The sequence below is a fragment of the Phoenix dactylifera genome, chromosome 6, assembly GCF_051530095.1.
Source record: "Phoenix dactylifera cultivar Ajwa chromosome 6, Ajwa_hap1_PhDact_Kaust_v1.1, whole genome shotgun sequence".
Lineage (NCBI taxonomy): Eukaryota > Viridiplantae > Streptophyta > Magnoliopsida > Arecales > Arecaceae > Phoenix > Phoenix dactylifera.
Window position 1 is genome coordinate 31,369,599 of NC_143195.1, and position 16,676 is coordinate 31,386,274.

Here is a 16,676-nt window from a genome sequence, read left to right on the forward strand (position 1 = left end):
CAAACCCTAGCACTGCCAAGCTGATTATTGCACCAAGTAAACTGAGGTCCTGAGTAACCTAAGTCCACCAGGCCCGTACGTGACACAAAATCGCGGAACTCCCTCCTGTCCACTCTATCCGTGAAGGCTACCCCTCCCCTCTTGTCACCCGAACTCAGGATGCAGTTGAAGTCACCTACTACAACTGTCGGGACACCCTGGGCAGTGAGACTGGCAATCTCCTGCCAGAGGAATCTCCTGACCCTGTAATTCGTGCTCGCATACACCCCACACAAAACCCACGGAGGAGCGTCAGGTGCCGATACAACCATAACTACCTGTTGAGAGCAGTTATGGAAGACATCAAAGGTCGCCACCCCACGCCTCCACAGGAGCAAGATACCTCCCGACAACCCCTGGGACTCGACTGCGTATGTCTCCCAGTTCCTCCCCAGACGTCGTCTCAGACGTGCAAGCCCCTCACCAGATAGCCGGGTCTCACTAAGGACGCAGATCTCTGGGCAGTGAATTTGCACTAACCGTTTGAAGGAAGACATGAAGGACGGCTTGGCCGCCCCCCTACAATTCCAAGCTAGGATCCTCATGGATCACAGTCCATGTAGTCGGCCTCAGACCCATCCTCCCCCTGGTACGCGGACCCAGCCTCAAGTACGATGCCTGGGCCCACCCCCTGCTCGTCAGATGTGGTCTGCATGACTGCCGCCCTGATACGCTGCACAGTAGTCATGTAGTCCGTACCCTCTCCTGGTCTCGGTGGCGCGGCCTGACACCCCTCCGGAAAAGGCCTGAGGTGATCCCTGGCCCTACTCCCACTAGAGGAGGCTTCCCCCTGCTCACCCGCAACCAGGGGCAGAGGGCCAAACCGGAAGACTCCATCGGGGCCAGTACCACCCTGCACATCCCATGGCTGTACCTCACTCAGGAGGGCATGGCCACCGTGCTCTCCTCGAGAGGGGGGGCTATACCGAAATAGCCCAGCAGATTCGTCGCCCAGGCCCTGCACCGCGGGTACGGCACAACTCCCCGGGCCCGAAGCTGGCTGGGCCTTTGGGCCAGCAACAGCTTGGCCCAAGGAGACAACCGCGGGCTGGGCCGGAAGGCCCACCACCCGCGGCTCCACAGCAGACCGCGCGGCCTGCTGGCCGCGCGCAACTTCGCGCGGGCCCAGCGGAACCTGGGCCCCCGCGACCACAGCACCGGGCGCGGCCTCAGCGCCCGGTGCGTCCCTGGGTCTGGACGTGCCGACGGCGCGCGGCGCGACAGCGGCGCGCGGCGCGCCAACGGCGTCAGCCGCGCCGAGCTCACGGCCCCCATCCTGGGCCGCCCCCACCGGCCCACGGCCCCGACCCCGGCGCCCGGCCCTATGGGCCCGGGTGCGCTGGGCTGGCCCGTGCTGTTGGCCCCGGCCCACAACGGTGAGGGCCAGTTGGGCCCCCTGCCGAGATTCCCCAGCTGGGCCAAGGCCCGCCAGCGGCCTCGGCCGCTTCTGGGTTTGGACTCGGGCCGCAACTGCCTGGCTGGGCGCCGGATCGGCCCGACTCGGGCCTTCGCCGAGACACAGACTCGGCCCCGGGTCCCCCGACTCGACCAGGAGATCGTCGGCCGAGTCAGCTTGGAGGGTGCCGAAGGAGAGCGCCGGGTGCCCATCCCCCCCAACGGCGAGCGGAGACCGGCGGCGTGCCACCTTCGCTGGCTTTTGCCAGCCGTCGGTGTCCGCCGGGGACACTGGCGTGGTTGGGCAAGCCACCGGGGGGGGCGGCCGAGTCGAAGACGAACCGGGCCCCGAGTGCGGCTCGCTCGTCTTCCCCGGCCGCGGCGGCAGAGTCTTCCGATGGAGTCTCTGCCGTGACGCCACCATCCAGGGACCATAGATCGGTCCCTGTGCCTCCTCCCCACCGCCCGAAGACGGTTGAGCAGGCCCACCCCCCGGGTTCGCCTCCGCCGGGGACGAACCCGAAGCCTCAGTAGCGCAAGGAGTCGCCGGAAAGCGGCAAGTCCCTGCCTGGTGACCCATTCGCCCGCACCGGGAGCACAGGGCCGGGACACTTTCGAAGATGAAAGGCTGCCATCGCACTTTCGTCTTCCCCTGGATCAGCACTCCAGGTAGCAGAGGCTTGGTGGTGTCGACCACCACCTTCACCCGGGCGAATCCCATCGCCTGACGTTGCTCCGTGACGCTATCCACGGCGACCGGCCGGCCCACCCGAGCGGCTATATGGAAGATGGTCGACGTCGACCAGTATTCCGGCGGCAAACGGGGCAAGCGGAGCCACACGGTAGCCGTCTGCACAGCCTCCTCCCCGGATTCGAAATCCGGAACCCATGGGGTCATGGCGAGCAGTTGCGCGGCCACCACCCACGGGCCGTCGCTCAACGCCCGGTCTCGGTCCTCCGTCGACCGGAACCTCAGGGCCAGGTAGCCATCCGCAAGCGGGACGGCCACCACTTCCTTCAACTTTGAGCGGGCGGCGACATCCTTCGCCACCCACTCGGCTGGGACGCGGCGGCCGAAACTACGGGCCACCGCCGCCCGCCCTTCCCACTCGAGTCGGGCTGCCGTAATCGGTTCCTCCGGAGGAGTCAATACCTCCGGGAAACAGCGGCTCAGCCGCTCCACCTCCGCGGCCGTGGGCCACTGAGTCCCCCACGGCCCCGGCCTCGTCCAAGCGTCAGGGCCCTTACCTTTTCCTCTCGCCGGTCCTTCCGTCCCCGCCGGTTGCTTCCCCTTCGGATCCATCGGGAGCCCTGCAAAGAAGAGGAAAGTGAGTAGGAGTTGGAGTAGCCCAGGGAGCGCCGAGGTGTTCGTGTCGCTCGCCCCGCCGCCCGAAGACCTTGGGTGGCCGGCCTCCCGCAACACCAGAGAACCCCCGTCGCCTACACACCGCCGAGGGGTTCTCCGGTTTCTCAGTGCCCCTGGTCCGCTGCGCCGGCCTCGTCTCAGGGCCGCTTTCTCAGTGCCGAGCAGTTCGTGTCGCTCGCCCCACCGCCCGAAGACCTTGGGTGGCTGGCCTCCCGCAACACCGGGGAGACCCCGTCGCCTAGCACACCGCCGAGAGGTGCTCCGGCGGGATACTAGCCATTGTGAACGTCGGTAACCTGTCAACGACGGGATACTAGCCGTTCCATGGAAGCCTTCTCTACTAGAATTGAGAAACAAAAAGAAGGATGAAAAGAACTCCAACGTGTGGGCTTCTTGTTGTTGTTGTTGTTGTTGTTGTTGCGCTAAGGCGGGTGTTCCATACCACTATGGTATGAAAATATTCAAGAAAAATAACATATCCCGAAAAGCTCTTGGCATCTTTTCTTTATTGGTACAAAATATTTTACTGGAGTGATCGGCCACAAAGGAAGTCAACCAATCTGCTATCCCATTGGCCTCTCCGTAGATATACCTTGCCCCAAAAGATGCACATTCTCTCGCCAAACTCCAGATGTCCTAGAATAAGGGGTGCATGTACGTCTTCTTAGTTTGTTACTCGATCCAGCTAATCACCGTGGCTGAGTCATCCTCCATCAAAATATCGTTGGCCCCCAAAATGCGTCGAGTATGATTTAGGCTGGCCCAGACGACCCACAACTCTATTCCTGGAACCGAGATCTCAAAGATCGAGCTTCCGCCAGTGGCTACAAATTTGAACTTTTGATCGTAAAGCCCGCTCTACCTCTTCTGCTACCATCTATCACACATCTATGGAAGTTGACTTTGAAAAAATTCGAGGGTGGGAGAGGAGACAAAGAATTGTGAAAGAAAGAGTTTGATGACAACTCTGAGAACCCTACACCTTTTATTAGCTCATATCATTTGTTGTGTTTTGGAGTTGAACCTTTTTGAGTCTCTCATGCTTTCAGAGAATCAAACCAACCAGCTGATCATCTTGCTAAGTCTGCCAGCAAACGTAATCTTTCGGTTTTCTTCCACGCTCCCTCAACTTACTCATTTGTTAGTCATGGCTGACATGGCCGAGATCATTTCCAATGGACTGTACCCGGAAAAAAAAAAAACAAGCAGGCATCGCTGAGGCGGCAGCGCTTCAAGTGGCAGACGACCACGGTTTTTACGTTTCGGTTGGGAATTTCGTCGAACAGATAGGATAAGGCATAGTTATGAGTGCGGAGGCCACATCAACATCGGTGAAGAGTCTGAATTTAAGGAGGTGAATGCGGAAGTGCGGGGTGAGGAGAGACACTTTGATAGCTATTAAATGCTCTGATCCTTTCGGTCTTGGCACCTTAATACCTTTCCAGTATATCTGAGAATTGGATGAACATGTATTCAAAGTGAATAATGTCTTAAGTTATTTTTATTTTTATTTTTACTGTGAAACTAAAAATATTAAAATCTAAAGTTGCCATCATAATCTTGTGAAAGTGTCTCATAGCAGTTAAATGCCAACTTATCAGTGCTTCATTGCTTCATAATTTAATGTGCATCTTGGAAACACTACCGAATAGTATTATTACATTCCAATGATTTCAAACATCCCAATGATTCATTATTACAGTCTATGGTAGATTGTTAGGTTTTAAAACTCATGATGGCCTGTTGTGATTAATGTTGCGTGGCACTCTTTATGATGACCAAATACTACCACTTTCACCTGTTCATATATTATAGTTTTATTATTTCATTCTCTTCTACGTGGGCCTTCTTTTCGTCTCTTTTCATTAACATTCTTACAGTAGCACTAGAGGTTGTTTAGTGTCCCATGAGTTTCATGGTGATATCAAGCCTTAAACGTGTTGCTTTCTCATCTCATTCCTTATTTCTTAGGGCATAGGAAACGTAATCATGATGGTTTCTAGATCTTTTATCTTCTATCATATATGGTAAATGCTTTGGAGATCTCACAAAAATAATTTGATGAGCAGCTTATTGTTGCCTTGGTGAGATACTAGAGAAAAATGCTTGGGCATCCGGAGATCCTTAAGTGGTACACTTTGCTGTATGAGATTCTTCTCTCATCCAACTGCTAAGTATTCGGAATAGTCGGCAAATTTTTGTCATTGCTGGGCTTCCCTGATCTTAAGTCACAGTATATATATATCGTAGCATCAGTTTTGTATAAACCGAGTATTATTCCAGTTGGTGATCAGGGCTTGCTGTACAGACTCTTTAAATTTCATTTTTTTATGAAAGATTTAATGATTAGAGATATGATGTTTCCTATTTAAAATGAGACAGGGAAAGGCCTCCTCCAAATATACCATTCCCTGATTACCAAACTAATGGTTCTTTCCAACTTACAAATATTTTACATTTTTTTTGTTGCAACATTTTTCTTTGTCATTAAATCATCATCATTTCTTTTGTCCCTTTGAATAGAAGAGCATGTAGATAATGGGCTATAGATGGGAGGTAGCCCTCTTCCATTCTTGATCTCTCAAATTTTTGATTTATGATACCTGGCGTCTCTTGGGTGAGTGCGTCTCCCATCGGATTACTCAAACCTACAAGAAGGTAAATAGTGTGGCGGGCTGGATAGCATCCTTTGCAGCCCAGCATTCTAGGGGTTCATCTAGGATGACTACTCGGTTCCATATCTATTGTACTCTGTCATCCTTCTTGATCTTATGGGCTACAACTACACCCGTTGTATGTGAGTCGCCGTTGTACCCCCCAAAAAAGAACAAAACTTAAGCATAAATTTTTACTACAAATAATAAGGTTGGATTTGAATGTAGGTCAGCTAACCAGGAAGAATTATCTTTTACCCTTGGTAACTTGCACTTATTTACTTATTTTTAGGTTAGTAATAATCCTCATTTGACCAAAATTTGGGGGTTAATACGCTTAGTTATGAAAAAAAAAGTGACAAAGTAAGAGACAAGAGAGAGCTTTGCCAACTAACTATATCTTTAACATAAGCGAAGCCGGTTAAGAGAAGAAAGAACTTTAATAAAAAAAAAATTGCTACTGTATAAGGAGTTATTTTGCATTGTAGAGGGCCGTGCATTGACTCCAGTGCTTGCTACGACGCAAAAAGGTTCCTTGATCAAGAAATGATCCTGGTATAGCCAGCAATCATCCGCACCTTTTTCATCTCCCTCTATATCATCGCACGTGCCACATCATATCAGACGATCATTTTACATGCCATATCATCAGGTCATTTGTTGCACATGTAGCTTAGCTTGCTAAGAAAGTTATGAGTTGTTAATTCACCAGAGCCATCTAACATCTAATGATTGATGAGTGTATGATGGCCCAGTGGACCTCAATTATGAGTATGATCCACAAGGGATGAAGTCCCTTGCATATAAGTGGCAGGCTAATAAATAATTTTTATTTATAGAAGCAATATATTACCAAAGGATTTACTGAGTTGTGTTCTCGCAGCATGGCATTTTGAGGATCTCACTCAGGCTATATACACGTTTCTTGAATTGTGGTGCTATGTAGAAGATCTTGAATATGTAAAGATCCGTGCGGATGTATGTTTAGTCTCGCATCAAGAGAGTATGTGAGGACCATGTAGGCATGTATTTAGTCCCACATTGGTTATTCATCAATAAAATCGTGTATACTTATAAAAAACTAAGAAATCTAAATAATACATTTCGGCTAAGTTTTTGGAATGAGATCCTGAGTTGTGACAAATGATATCAAAACGAACTCGGCTTATAGCCTATGTAGATTAGGAGACACTGCAATACAGATTCATAAAGTCTGATGCTAGCTTTTTGGGATGAGGTGATAGGCACTACATGCGTCGACATGGTCTCCAACTGCGACATTAGTCTTTTGCATGCTGTGGCCGGCTCTTTTAACTTTCCATCTGGATTGCATCATTCAGACACGTCATGCAACTGACTCACATTAATCCTTCAAAAGATACATCTATGACGCCTAAGTAATTTTTTGAGCAGTCAATCGAGGCGCGTAGCCCAATTCTCTTTATCAATCTGGATCTCAATCTACATGCAGTTTGGGGAGGACGACGCAATGGAAAGCACCAGACCAATTTCCAACTGGAATGTCACACCAAACCCTGGCAGTGTAGCCAGCTACCAAACTAATTACCGAATAAATGTTTGAAAATACGTTCAAATTAGGATAACCCTGAAATCAGAGCAGATATACGGAGACTGGAGCTCCGAGGATTAGTTTGCAATTCTAGGCAAGCAAGACCATACTAATGACTCAAGATTTACAGGGCCTGAAACTTTCACCAACCCCAAAGTACCTAAACATAGGTTCTCATGCGCTAGTTGTTTTCCCGGTCGGCGCGCGTCATCTTGCCTCCTCCTTACGTACGGTCTCATCCTTTTAATCAGTGGATTCCAGAGCTAAAGAATGCCCTAAGGCACACGTCTCACAAAAGCCTCCAATTAAGTCCCACCTAGCATCTAGACCGGGGAGGATTCGTGGCAATTGCGAGGCTCGAAGCTTTCAAGGACAGACCTTGCTCGTCTGTCCACAGACCATAAGGCATCCACCACGCGGGAACTGTAAGCTCCAACGCCACCAACAGGGAACACAATCGGGTAAAAAGAACAGCCTTTATCCTCCCCCGACATGGAATCTCTCAAACTACGAGAGCATCTTTACCATATATAGTCAGTCTTGTATCTATATTTTTAAACTCACAAGCGACAGGTAAGTCGACCCAAGAATAATAACTCCCACTATTTGGTCTCTTTACCATTCACCACATTCGTATCATATACATTTTCATTCTAAGGTGAAAAAGCTGCACTACCTTTACCTGGTAGCTAATTGAGCTCAATGACTTGAGACAGGATAAGAGACCAGAAGCTTCAAAACAGTCACACCAGTCTTTGGCCATACTAAGACACAGAACAGAAGAGGAGGCTCATGGGATGGGAGGCCGGTAGGGTCGCAGCCCCTGGGGTTCTCTCTCCCAAAAGACACAACAGCAAACCTCGGTGTCCTCCTCCAACACTCACATCAGGATAAAAAAAAGAAGAAAAGACAAACGAGAGAGAGAGAGAGAGAGAGGGGTCCCAACTCTCAAGAAGGTCCGGCTTTGCAAGCGGTGCCGCCCTGGAGGACGCTGGTGGGTGAGAAGCCAAGCCTGGGAGGCGACACGTTGTTGCTGCCGCCGCTGCTGCTGCTGCTGGAGTTGGTGGTGGGCATCAAATGGAGCCCACCGCCAGATGGGATGGCAATGGAGAGATAGGTGGTGGTGGTGGTGGTGGTGTTGCTACCATTGTTGTTGGCTTCGACTTGCAATGTGGTGGCGGCCGGAGTGGCAGTGGCCGTCGAGGCGGCGGCGGCTGCTCCAGCTCCTGCTTCCACAGGCTTTCTTGAACGGTTGCGGCCGCGGTGCATGTGGCGCTCGCAGTATTTCTGGTCGGGGACGACATCCCGGGAGCACCGCCACTTCTTGCCGTCGGTTCTTCGGCACCGCCCGGGCTCCGGCTCCATGCTATTCCTGTAGTCTAAGCACAAGCTCCCGTACCCCATGACTGTTGTTAAACCAACCCAGGAGAGTCAAACCCCAAGGACTCTAAATTTTTTAACACTTGAACGCGAAGAAAAAAGCAGTTCTCTTATGTTCAAACTTCAAAAGCAAGTAGTTTATGCGCAAAGAGTATAACAGACTCTAAAAACCATATAAAACCCCAAGGACTTGATTAAAACAGTTGGATGTTCGAAATAAAAGTGTAGAACACAAGAACTGAGTTGCTGGGCACAATTGTAATGATTAATCATATGTAAAGAAAGACAGCAACGAAGATAATATTTTTTTGGTAAGAAAATAAACTTCAAACTGGTGTTCTCTTTTTTCTCTTTAATGGTCACCCCATCAGCATAATTGAGAAAATGAAAAGAGCTACATACGAAGGAAAATGACGGATCAATGATCCTAGTCCTGTGCTTTTTATTCCAAGAAAGATGTTCCACGAGGAGCTAGGAGCTCAACATTAAAAACCTCAAAACAAGGACCACCACAGAATCAAATGATGCACGACATGAACCCAATCAAACTAAATAAGCCAACAGTAAAAAGGATAGAAAAAAAAAAGGTTTGAGAGAGAGAGAGGAAAGAAGGAGTGCATACACGAGGGGCAGTGGTGCGGGCCGTAGGAGGAGGCAGCGACGCTCTTCCAGATGGGGAGGACGAGGTGGAGCGGGACGGGGACGCCCGCGACCATGTATTTGTAGATGAGCGCCTGGTGCTCCAGCTCTTGCAGCTGCATAAATGTGAAAGCCGGCCTGCTGTAACCACCTCCCAGCCCCAGTCTCAGCCCCAACCCCAGTGGCGATGGAGCCGCCATCGTCACCGCCCCTACAAAAAAACTTATAATCCCATCATCAACTCAACCCAACAGCAACAAAAAAGAGAGGGAGATAATATAGATATAGCAAAGAGAGTGGAGTAATATTCAAAAGGGAGCAAAGTACTACCCGAGGCATCTGATGAAAGGCGAGGGATTTTGGAGAGCGGTGGGAGTAGGCTCCGCCGCTGCCGCTGCTGCTGCTCTTCTTGGGGTGGTGCTGGTGGTGGGTTCTGTTCCTCGGCCATCCTCTGGACATCCACACGCGTTGAAAAGGATGGTTTTAAGTCGACAAGGCAGCCCCAACTGGTTCGCTCAGATCGGAGAGCGGAGAGAACGCTTCTTTCTTCTCTTCTCTGCTCTTCTCCCAAGTCCGAAGGCAAGAACACTTTTTCCCGGCCCAAAACCAAACTGGTGTTGGTGACAGGACCCGAGAGAGGGTCGTCTGAGATTTACGGGATAGATTGTTGTCAGTAAGGCAGCAGGGAGTAGGGACTCAGGGAACTAATTAAGGGTGAGGGCTGAGGAGAGGTTTATATAACGCCGTTATTTAAGTGGAACGTTTTTCTTGCCCTAGGACTATCAACAATGTGTTACTGCAGCCAGAACAGTCTGTTAGAAGGAATTATTATTATTCTTATTATTATTTTTGGAAATACTGCTGAGGTAACTAGAACGTAAACGCGGTTTTACCTCACGGATCACGAGACATAGGATGCGATACTTGTGTCCTCTTGGCCTTACATATCAGCTACAGGATGGCCTAGTCACGGACACAGCCAGGTAAACCACACCGCCTTGCAGTGCCAGGGTCTCCTGACAACGGAAGTCCCTGTCCTATCCGGGTGGTGAACTTTGTGATTCATGTTTTATTCCTTATATCCAGGATATTAGAATGCAAATATAACGTTATTTACACTTGTCCAATATCATCATATAAGCAAACTAGACCATGCACACGATTAAAATATGTGCACTGTCATTTGCTGAAACAACCCAGTTTCTAAGACCAGCATTAGTCACAATTTTTTTTCACTAATCACAGACCTAACTAACTGTAAAAATATCTCAAGGTAGACTGTAGAGCCCCATCTAGAAGGGACCAAGCTTAATAAGATTGCTAAGTCTAACTTGGCTGCGTTTTAAACAATATTTTTACTAGCCGTTGCATAACGGCAAGAATGTGGTTCATTAATTGAAACGACTACCGTGACAACGGCGGTAAGGATCCAAATGGGAGTGGGGCGCGCGGGGTGCGGTGGGGCGAGCCATGTGTGTACGGTGGAGCCGCGAAAGTCGTCTGACATGTGTCAGCCTTTCTCTCTCTATCGCCTCCACCGTCTGTCGTCGCGCTGCCGCTGTTGGTGCTGCCAAAAGATTTCCGTATTCTATTAGGATTGCACATCCGGGGCTCCCTCCTTGACCTGAGAGCCCAAAGCTGAGGTCCTTCATACTTCTCCTGCTTCTTCACATCATTTTAACTAACCTACTCCTGCACGATTCCAATGTATTAATCACATAGCATATCGATCAACCGTTAACCCAGTCCTGCTACTGCGGATGGCGGAACAGGTTAACAAAGTAGATCTCCTGAAGCAATTAGTGGAATAACGACTCCCCCCACGAAAAAAAAAGGGGAGGGGAGAGGTACGCATATCCTCCTTCTATTCCAATGTTCCCCGCGGCACGCCCCGGAAAAGACACCCACATGGTACCACATCCACGTCAGCCCCGTGTGAACCCACGTAGGTGGGCCCGGGTGAGGTGGGGTCCAGCTACATGGACGCTCGATCACGTGAACGGACCCACGGCAGCCCACGGGCCACAGCTGGAGGGATGGTGGTGAGCGGTTGGCGAAGGCAAAGAAAAAAAGAAAAAAAAAAAAGGAAGAACCCGCGTGGGGCCCACTTTCTGACACCTGCCAGCTGCCACGCATGGTCATAATAGCACTCGTGGTAAAAAAATAAAGCTACATGCCATCACCCACACCGGGCTTGGACGATTTCTATCTTTGCAATCGTACGCATAAAAACTTCTATGCAGAAGAACGATCTATGGTCGGTGATGCTTCATTAACACAACTAATGGCGGATCATCGTAAGGCGTATAGAATTTTTTATCCGCGAGATGAGGTTATACGTAGAGTCAGGTGAGTTTCGTAGTAGATTCAAACGAGAGACCGTATACGTAGTAAGTAAATGAGCTGACCGAGTCAACGTGTATTTATTTATTCTTGTGATCACGTGGCAAGTGGGGAGTTATCGAAGAGTGGGCCCTCTTTCTTCTGGGTTCTGCAGTTTTTTTTATTTTTATTTTTTTATGGTTTTTAATTAAGTCTTTCGTCTTCCATCGTGGGAATTGGGATCCAAGGTTTTCGCGACGAGAAGCCCCTGGCTTAAACCGTTATCAGCCGTCTTACTCTTATAATAACTTTGTCGTTACGAGTCCGTATTTTTGTATTATAATAACTTTGCTATTAATAATCCATTTATGGCAGCAGCAACTTTCATGATATAAATAAAACAAGGATTAGATTGTATGTCAAATCTTTTAACTTTCTAATTAAAAAAGATTAACATTATAAAATCAACGATAGGTTATATAAATTGTAGAATGTAGATCCTAATGCTGAAGATCTTAATTGCAACTTATTTAAATGAGTATAAATGAATGATATAGATTGGACTAGTATAATAAAGCACATGATAGTGTTCATAAATTAAAAAAACCACTTTATTAATCATGATCTACCTGTGTTAAGATATTGATACATTTAAATTTATTAGATTTCAATGCTATAGATTCTAGTAAGATATAATATCATAACAAGGCCACTTAGTTTTAATCTACTTGGTTTTTTATTAGAGAATCAAATACATAAATTTTTAATTTAAGTTATTCTTTAGAGTATATATTATCTTTCAAAATTTATGCTTACAATTTGAATGATCTATTATTGATTTTCAATCATTAAATATTTTCTTTCAAATGCTTGAGATAAAGCATGCAGTCCGACTCATAAAATAAAGAGATTCTTGAACCAAAAAAAGTTGAACTAAGAGCCAAACTTCAAAGCCTCACTCTAAAAAACAAAATATTATGACAGAGGATATCTATTACAATACCACTTTCTGATCATGAATGAATGAAAATGAGATTTGTTATGTTAACATGTACAAGTGTCCTACAACATTAACATGAAAAAAATATCATAAAAAGAGTGTCCCCTGCTGCATCAACTGCGACATGGCTCTTTTATGGATCATCACTATTTGATCGCATGCGTTCATAACATCGTGCAAGGAATTCGATGGCTTGATACACTACCTGTTCTCAATGGATTATGACAAACCCATATTTCCCTTCGAATCCCTCCTCTACCAATTCAAATAAAATTAGAGACCATCACTTTGCCATTATATGAATCCATTCGGCATATTTACAATTAAAATATGTGGCAGGTACTTCTAGTTCACAGATCTTCTTTACCATGCTTAGATTCCATCAGGCAGTTGAATCTTCTTTTACCTATGCATTAAAGAATTTACTTGGATCCATGAGGAAAGCCACAATTTCTGGTGTCTGAATGCAGAGATCGAGAATTGGATAATAAAGGCTTCAGCTGAATGAGATATAATTAGTGCAAGGAACTGATATCAGAGTGCTCTGTTGTATGCTTCAACAAGCATTGTAGCTTTATCCTGAAAACATGAGGAAGAAACAAGGCAAGTTTGGAAATGAATCGCTGTTAGGCAAATACATAATTTGTTCAGTATCTTGCAGTGACAACCAAGTTTTTCAAAACCTGTTCCTGAAAGGAGAATATAAAGTTCTATATGTCAATACTTACAAAAGCTCAATTCGCAGCACACAACCTATTAGGCAGCATCAAATCTAAAAGAAGCATGTAAATATGAATACTATGGATAATAATCAAATGCATGAAGTGATTGTTATTATCCATTTCCTACCAGACCATTTAAAAAAGTTCCATAGGAAGGTAATGCAAACAACCAAGTTTTGGTTTTAGATCAGTAACTTGATAGTTTACCGGCCACAAAATAATATAACAAGTGAACGCACCTCATTCTACAAAGTTGCTTTCTGCAGGAAACCAGTGCATGAGAATGCCACGGTGCATCACAGCAGGGATTAATTTGAACATGAGAGAAGTGGTTACCTACGGCAAATGGAAGACAGTAAATAAATATAAACCTTGAAAACAAAAGGCTTTGATCAGATAGGGGAATTGATGTCGGAAAAAAGCTTATCAAACTAAGAGCTGTCGTTCCCAGAAGTATGAAGACTCTGATAAGTACGCTACCAGTCTGAAAGACCTAACAGGGACTATATAGAAAACGTGCATAAGAGGAGAATGCAAGAGCTTAAACAAATGAGAAACTACCAAAGCAAGACTAATATCAAAGTGACCAGGGAGGGATTGTGCATAAATCTTATAATAAGACCACATAGAACCTTTGGTTTTTTTTTTTTTTTTGGTAGATTCATCATACAATGCATTTACAAATACACCCAATAAATCAGAAAACACAAGCTCATAGAACCCTTCTTCATAAACAAAACTGATAATTACAGCAGCTCAAATATGTTATCCGTCAAGCACATGATATTTCAAACATGTATTGCAATGTTGAGATGACAAATCTAGGGGGCTCAAAACCAGACAAGGACTAGAGCTATATTTGGAGGTTTGTAATTTCAAAATCATGATTTTGTTCTTTTCCATGATAATAAATTTTAATTTTTAAATCTTGTTTTTTTTATTTTTGTTGGGTATAATCTTGACATGTTCTAAAAGGCTGTTAGTTTTAAATAAATAAAAGATCCAAAAATAGAACTATCAGATGATAATGACAGAAGAAACATGAACTAAAAATTTATACTGAAAATAGAAAATTTCAACTTTGTAATTTTTTGGGCGTTCTTGCATGATCTCATTAAACAACTTAAACTCCCAATATCAGAAAATCAGGACTTAATTTCAAAAAACATGCAGATCATGGAATTACGTGATTTCGTTGTCCAAACATACCCTACATAACCATATAAATATAGGCCTTTAGGACAGATTTTCATCAGCAATAGTTACTTAAATATTTTGCTGCCAAGTCCACCTTTTGCATATTAAGGATGTCTAGGTACAGCATTACAAAATTCTGTTGATGAATGTTAAGGATTAGTTTCAAAATAAATAAAATATTATATTTGCACTTCACTACCTAACTATCTATTATTAAAAAAAAATATAGTACTGTATCAAAAAAAAAATATAGCAGTAAATCGCACAAAAAGAATAATCTAGTATCTCGCAGATGCATAATCATTTGAGGGTGAGAGAAGTTACCTCCACGAGATGAAGCTTTGAGGCACTGCTCAAGAGAACAAATGCAAAACAAAGTGAAGGGCATCATAAAAGGGATGCTTAATCATTACATGATCAACAATTATTAGTTCAATCAAATAGTGCTATCAGCAATACTCACAAGAAATGATGTTCTGGTTTTGAATCCAAAAGCCTTGATCACCATGGTTACCGCAACTGTTTTAACCATCACAACCAGTATGGCAGATGCGATCGACATGGTTCCAAAGAAAGTGCACATGTATGAGAATGCCAATGCAAGCAAGGAATAGCGCTGCAAAGAGGCTATGGATTGCTCTCACCTTGAAAGCAGGAAAGCAATAAAAATCTAATCAGTTATATTGTATCATACACCTGGCATAAGTATAATAAAATGTTCGAGCGTAAAGCAATCAATCTGCTTACCCAAATAATAAACTTGCAGTTCAAAAAATGAACTAGTACTGTAACAACCTAAGACCTCATCCAAAATGGCTAGTCGGAAGGTATTATTTGAGTTTCTTGATCCTATATAAGTACCCAAGATCTATCCAGCAAATAACCGATGTGGAACTAAACACATGTCCACACGGGTCCTCGCATACCTCCCTCGTTTAAGTCCTGACGTTCTCGTCAGGCTAAATATTCAAATCCATTCAAATTGAATCACAAATACCATGATCGGCCCGTGGCCAGCCCCAATGGACCCGTGCTATAGTGTCCCCTAGCCCACATAGGCTATGGGTCGGATTGGCTCTGATACCATTTGTAACAACCCAGGATTTCATCCAAAATGGCTAGTTGGAATGTATTATTTGGATCTTTTAATCCTGTATAAGTACCTATGATCTACCCAGCAAATAACCGATATAGGACTAAACATACGCCCGCACAGGTCCTCACAAGTATTGTCAATCAGCCCTAAATATGATCTAAAAAAAATTCACTTTAACTAAGCTCAAAATGTATAACTCAAACTCTGATAATATCATATTTATGATCAGCATGCTTCAATTATTCTTGGGTGAGTTGAATAAAGAAAATCGAGTGATGTCATAGTTGACACCTACCTTTTTCAAGAAGGCAAGTCAAAATCTACATGACTAAACAATTTCAAAGTAGACAGGAGTTAACAAATTGCATCAACGAAAAAATCCATTATAGGCCAGTATTTTCATCAGTAACATATTGTAAACTCTGAATTTCATAACAAAGATTTCTATGGCAACCCCAGAGGATGGAGTGAAGATCCCTCTTCTTCTCTCTCGCTTGATTATGATCAAGGAGCATGTGTAAATTATTGATGAATTAGAAACTCTAGTTGGGCTATACTACGGTGGTAATTAATGACATCAATATTCTGGCACCCTCTTCTCCCAAGGTTGAGGTAGTTTTATACCAAGGGGAGCTCTAGAAGTGGTACTGCTACATTTCTTTTATAGTGTCCCCAGCCTTTAGTTTATCTGCAGAAGATTATGGCATCTGTATTTAATAAGAAGGTGCATGATGAGAATATTGAAACAATTACTTCCTAGAGTCTGATTTTTCCAGTCTGTTTGGCTTTGTTTAAAAAAGTGTTTTATAGCTTTTCAAGCAAAAATGTACTTTCTCGAAAGAAAAAAAAAGAATTTTGTAATATTATCCCAGAAATGCTTCTACAAGAAAAATTCAAAAAAATACTTTTAGTCGAAGCTAGAGAACCTAGTTTCTAGCTTTTTCGCTTGCAAGAGCTTTTTGAAAAAAGAGAAGCAACACCAAACATGGCCTTTTAGTTCCATCTTTTGGCCTTTTTATGAGTTAATGAAAGAGAAGTGTGAAAATAATTTAATCGTGTCCTGAAATGTGGATGTGCTCCTATACAGCTTGCAAATAAATCAACAATGAGTGGAATGAAATAGCTCAAAAAAAGATGAACAACAAATATCATACTGTAATAAGTATAAAGAATCTTAAAGATAGATCAAATCTGAATGGTATAATTTGACATAATACACGAAGGAGAAGCTCACCTGTTCGAAAGTATCCTGTGCAGAGTCAGTGGTCGATATCTTGACTCCTGCAACGAATGACC

At 45.1% G+C, this 16,676-nt stretch overlaps 1 protein-coding gene across 2 annotated transcripts; it reads right to left on the reverse strand.

The window, feature by feature from the left end:
- Nucleotides 1–7,757: 7,757 nt before the first annotated feature.
- Nucleotides 7,758–9,759, reverse strand: LOC120103910 (growth-regulating factor 12-like). Of its 2 annotated transcripts, none has more exons than XM_039126656.2 (3): nt 9,374–9,759; nt 9,027–9,254; nt 7,758–8,430 (listed from the first exon to the last, which is right to left on the reverse strand). In XM_039126656.2, the coding sequence occupies exons 1-3, from the start codon at nt 9,489–9,491 to the stop codon at nt 7,973–7,975; spliced, it is 804 nt and encodes a 267-aa protein (XP_038982584.1). In that variant the 5' UTR covers nt 9,492–9,759; the 3' UTR covers nt 7,758–7,972. The 2 variants fall into 2 exon arrangements, with proteins under 2 accessions (XP_038982584.1, XP_038982585.1); XM_039126657.2 differs by having other exon boundaries at nt 9,027–9,265; nt 9,374–9,494.
- Nucleotides 9,760–16,676: the final 6,917 nt, after the last annotated feature.

What these genes read in the sequence shown, in the direction of transcription:
- LOC120103910 (XM_039126656.2), bottom strand. Translation starts at nt 9,491, where the DNA reads ATGGCCGAGGAACAGAACCCACCACCAGCACCACCCCAAGAAGAGCAG. An exon ending in CCTTTCATCAGATGCCTCGG is followed by an intron (nt 9,255 to 9,373) that starts GTAGTACTTTGC and finishes GTTTTTTTGTAG; the next exon opens with GGGCGGTGACGATGGCGGCT. An exon ending in CCCGCACCACTGCCCCTCGT is followed by an intron (nt 8,431 to 9,026) that starts GTATGCACTCCT and finishes GTTTAACAACAG; the next exon opens with TCATGGGGTACGGGAGCTTG.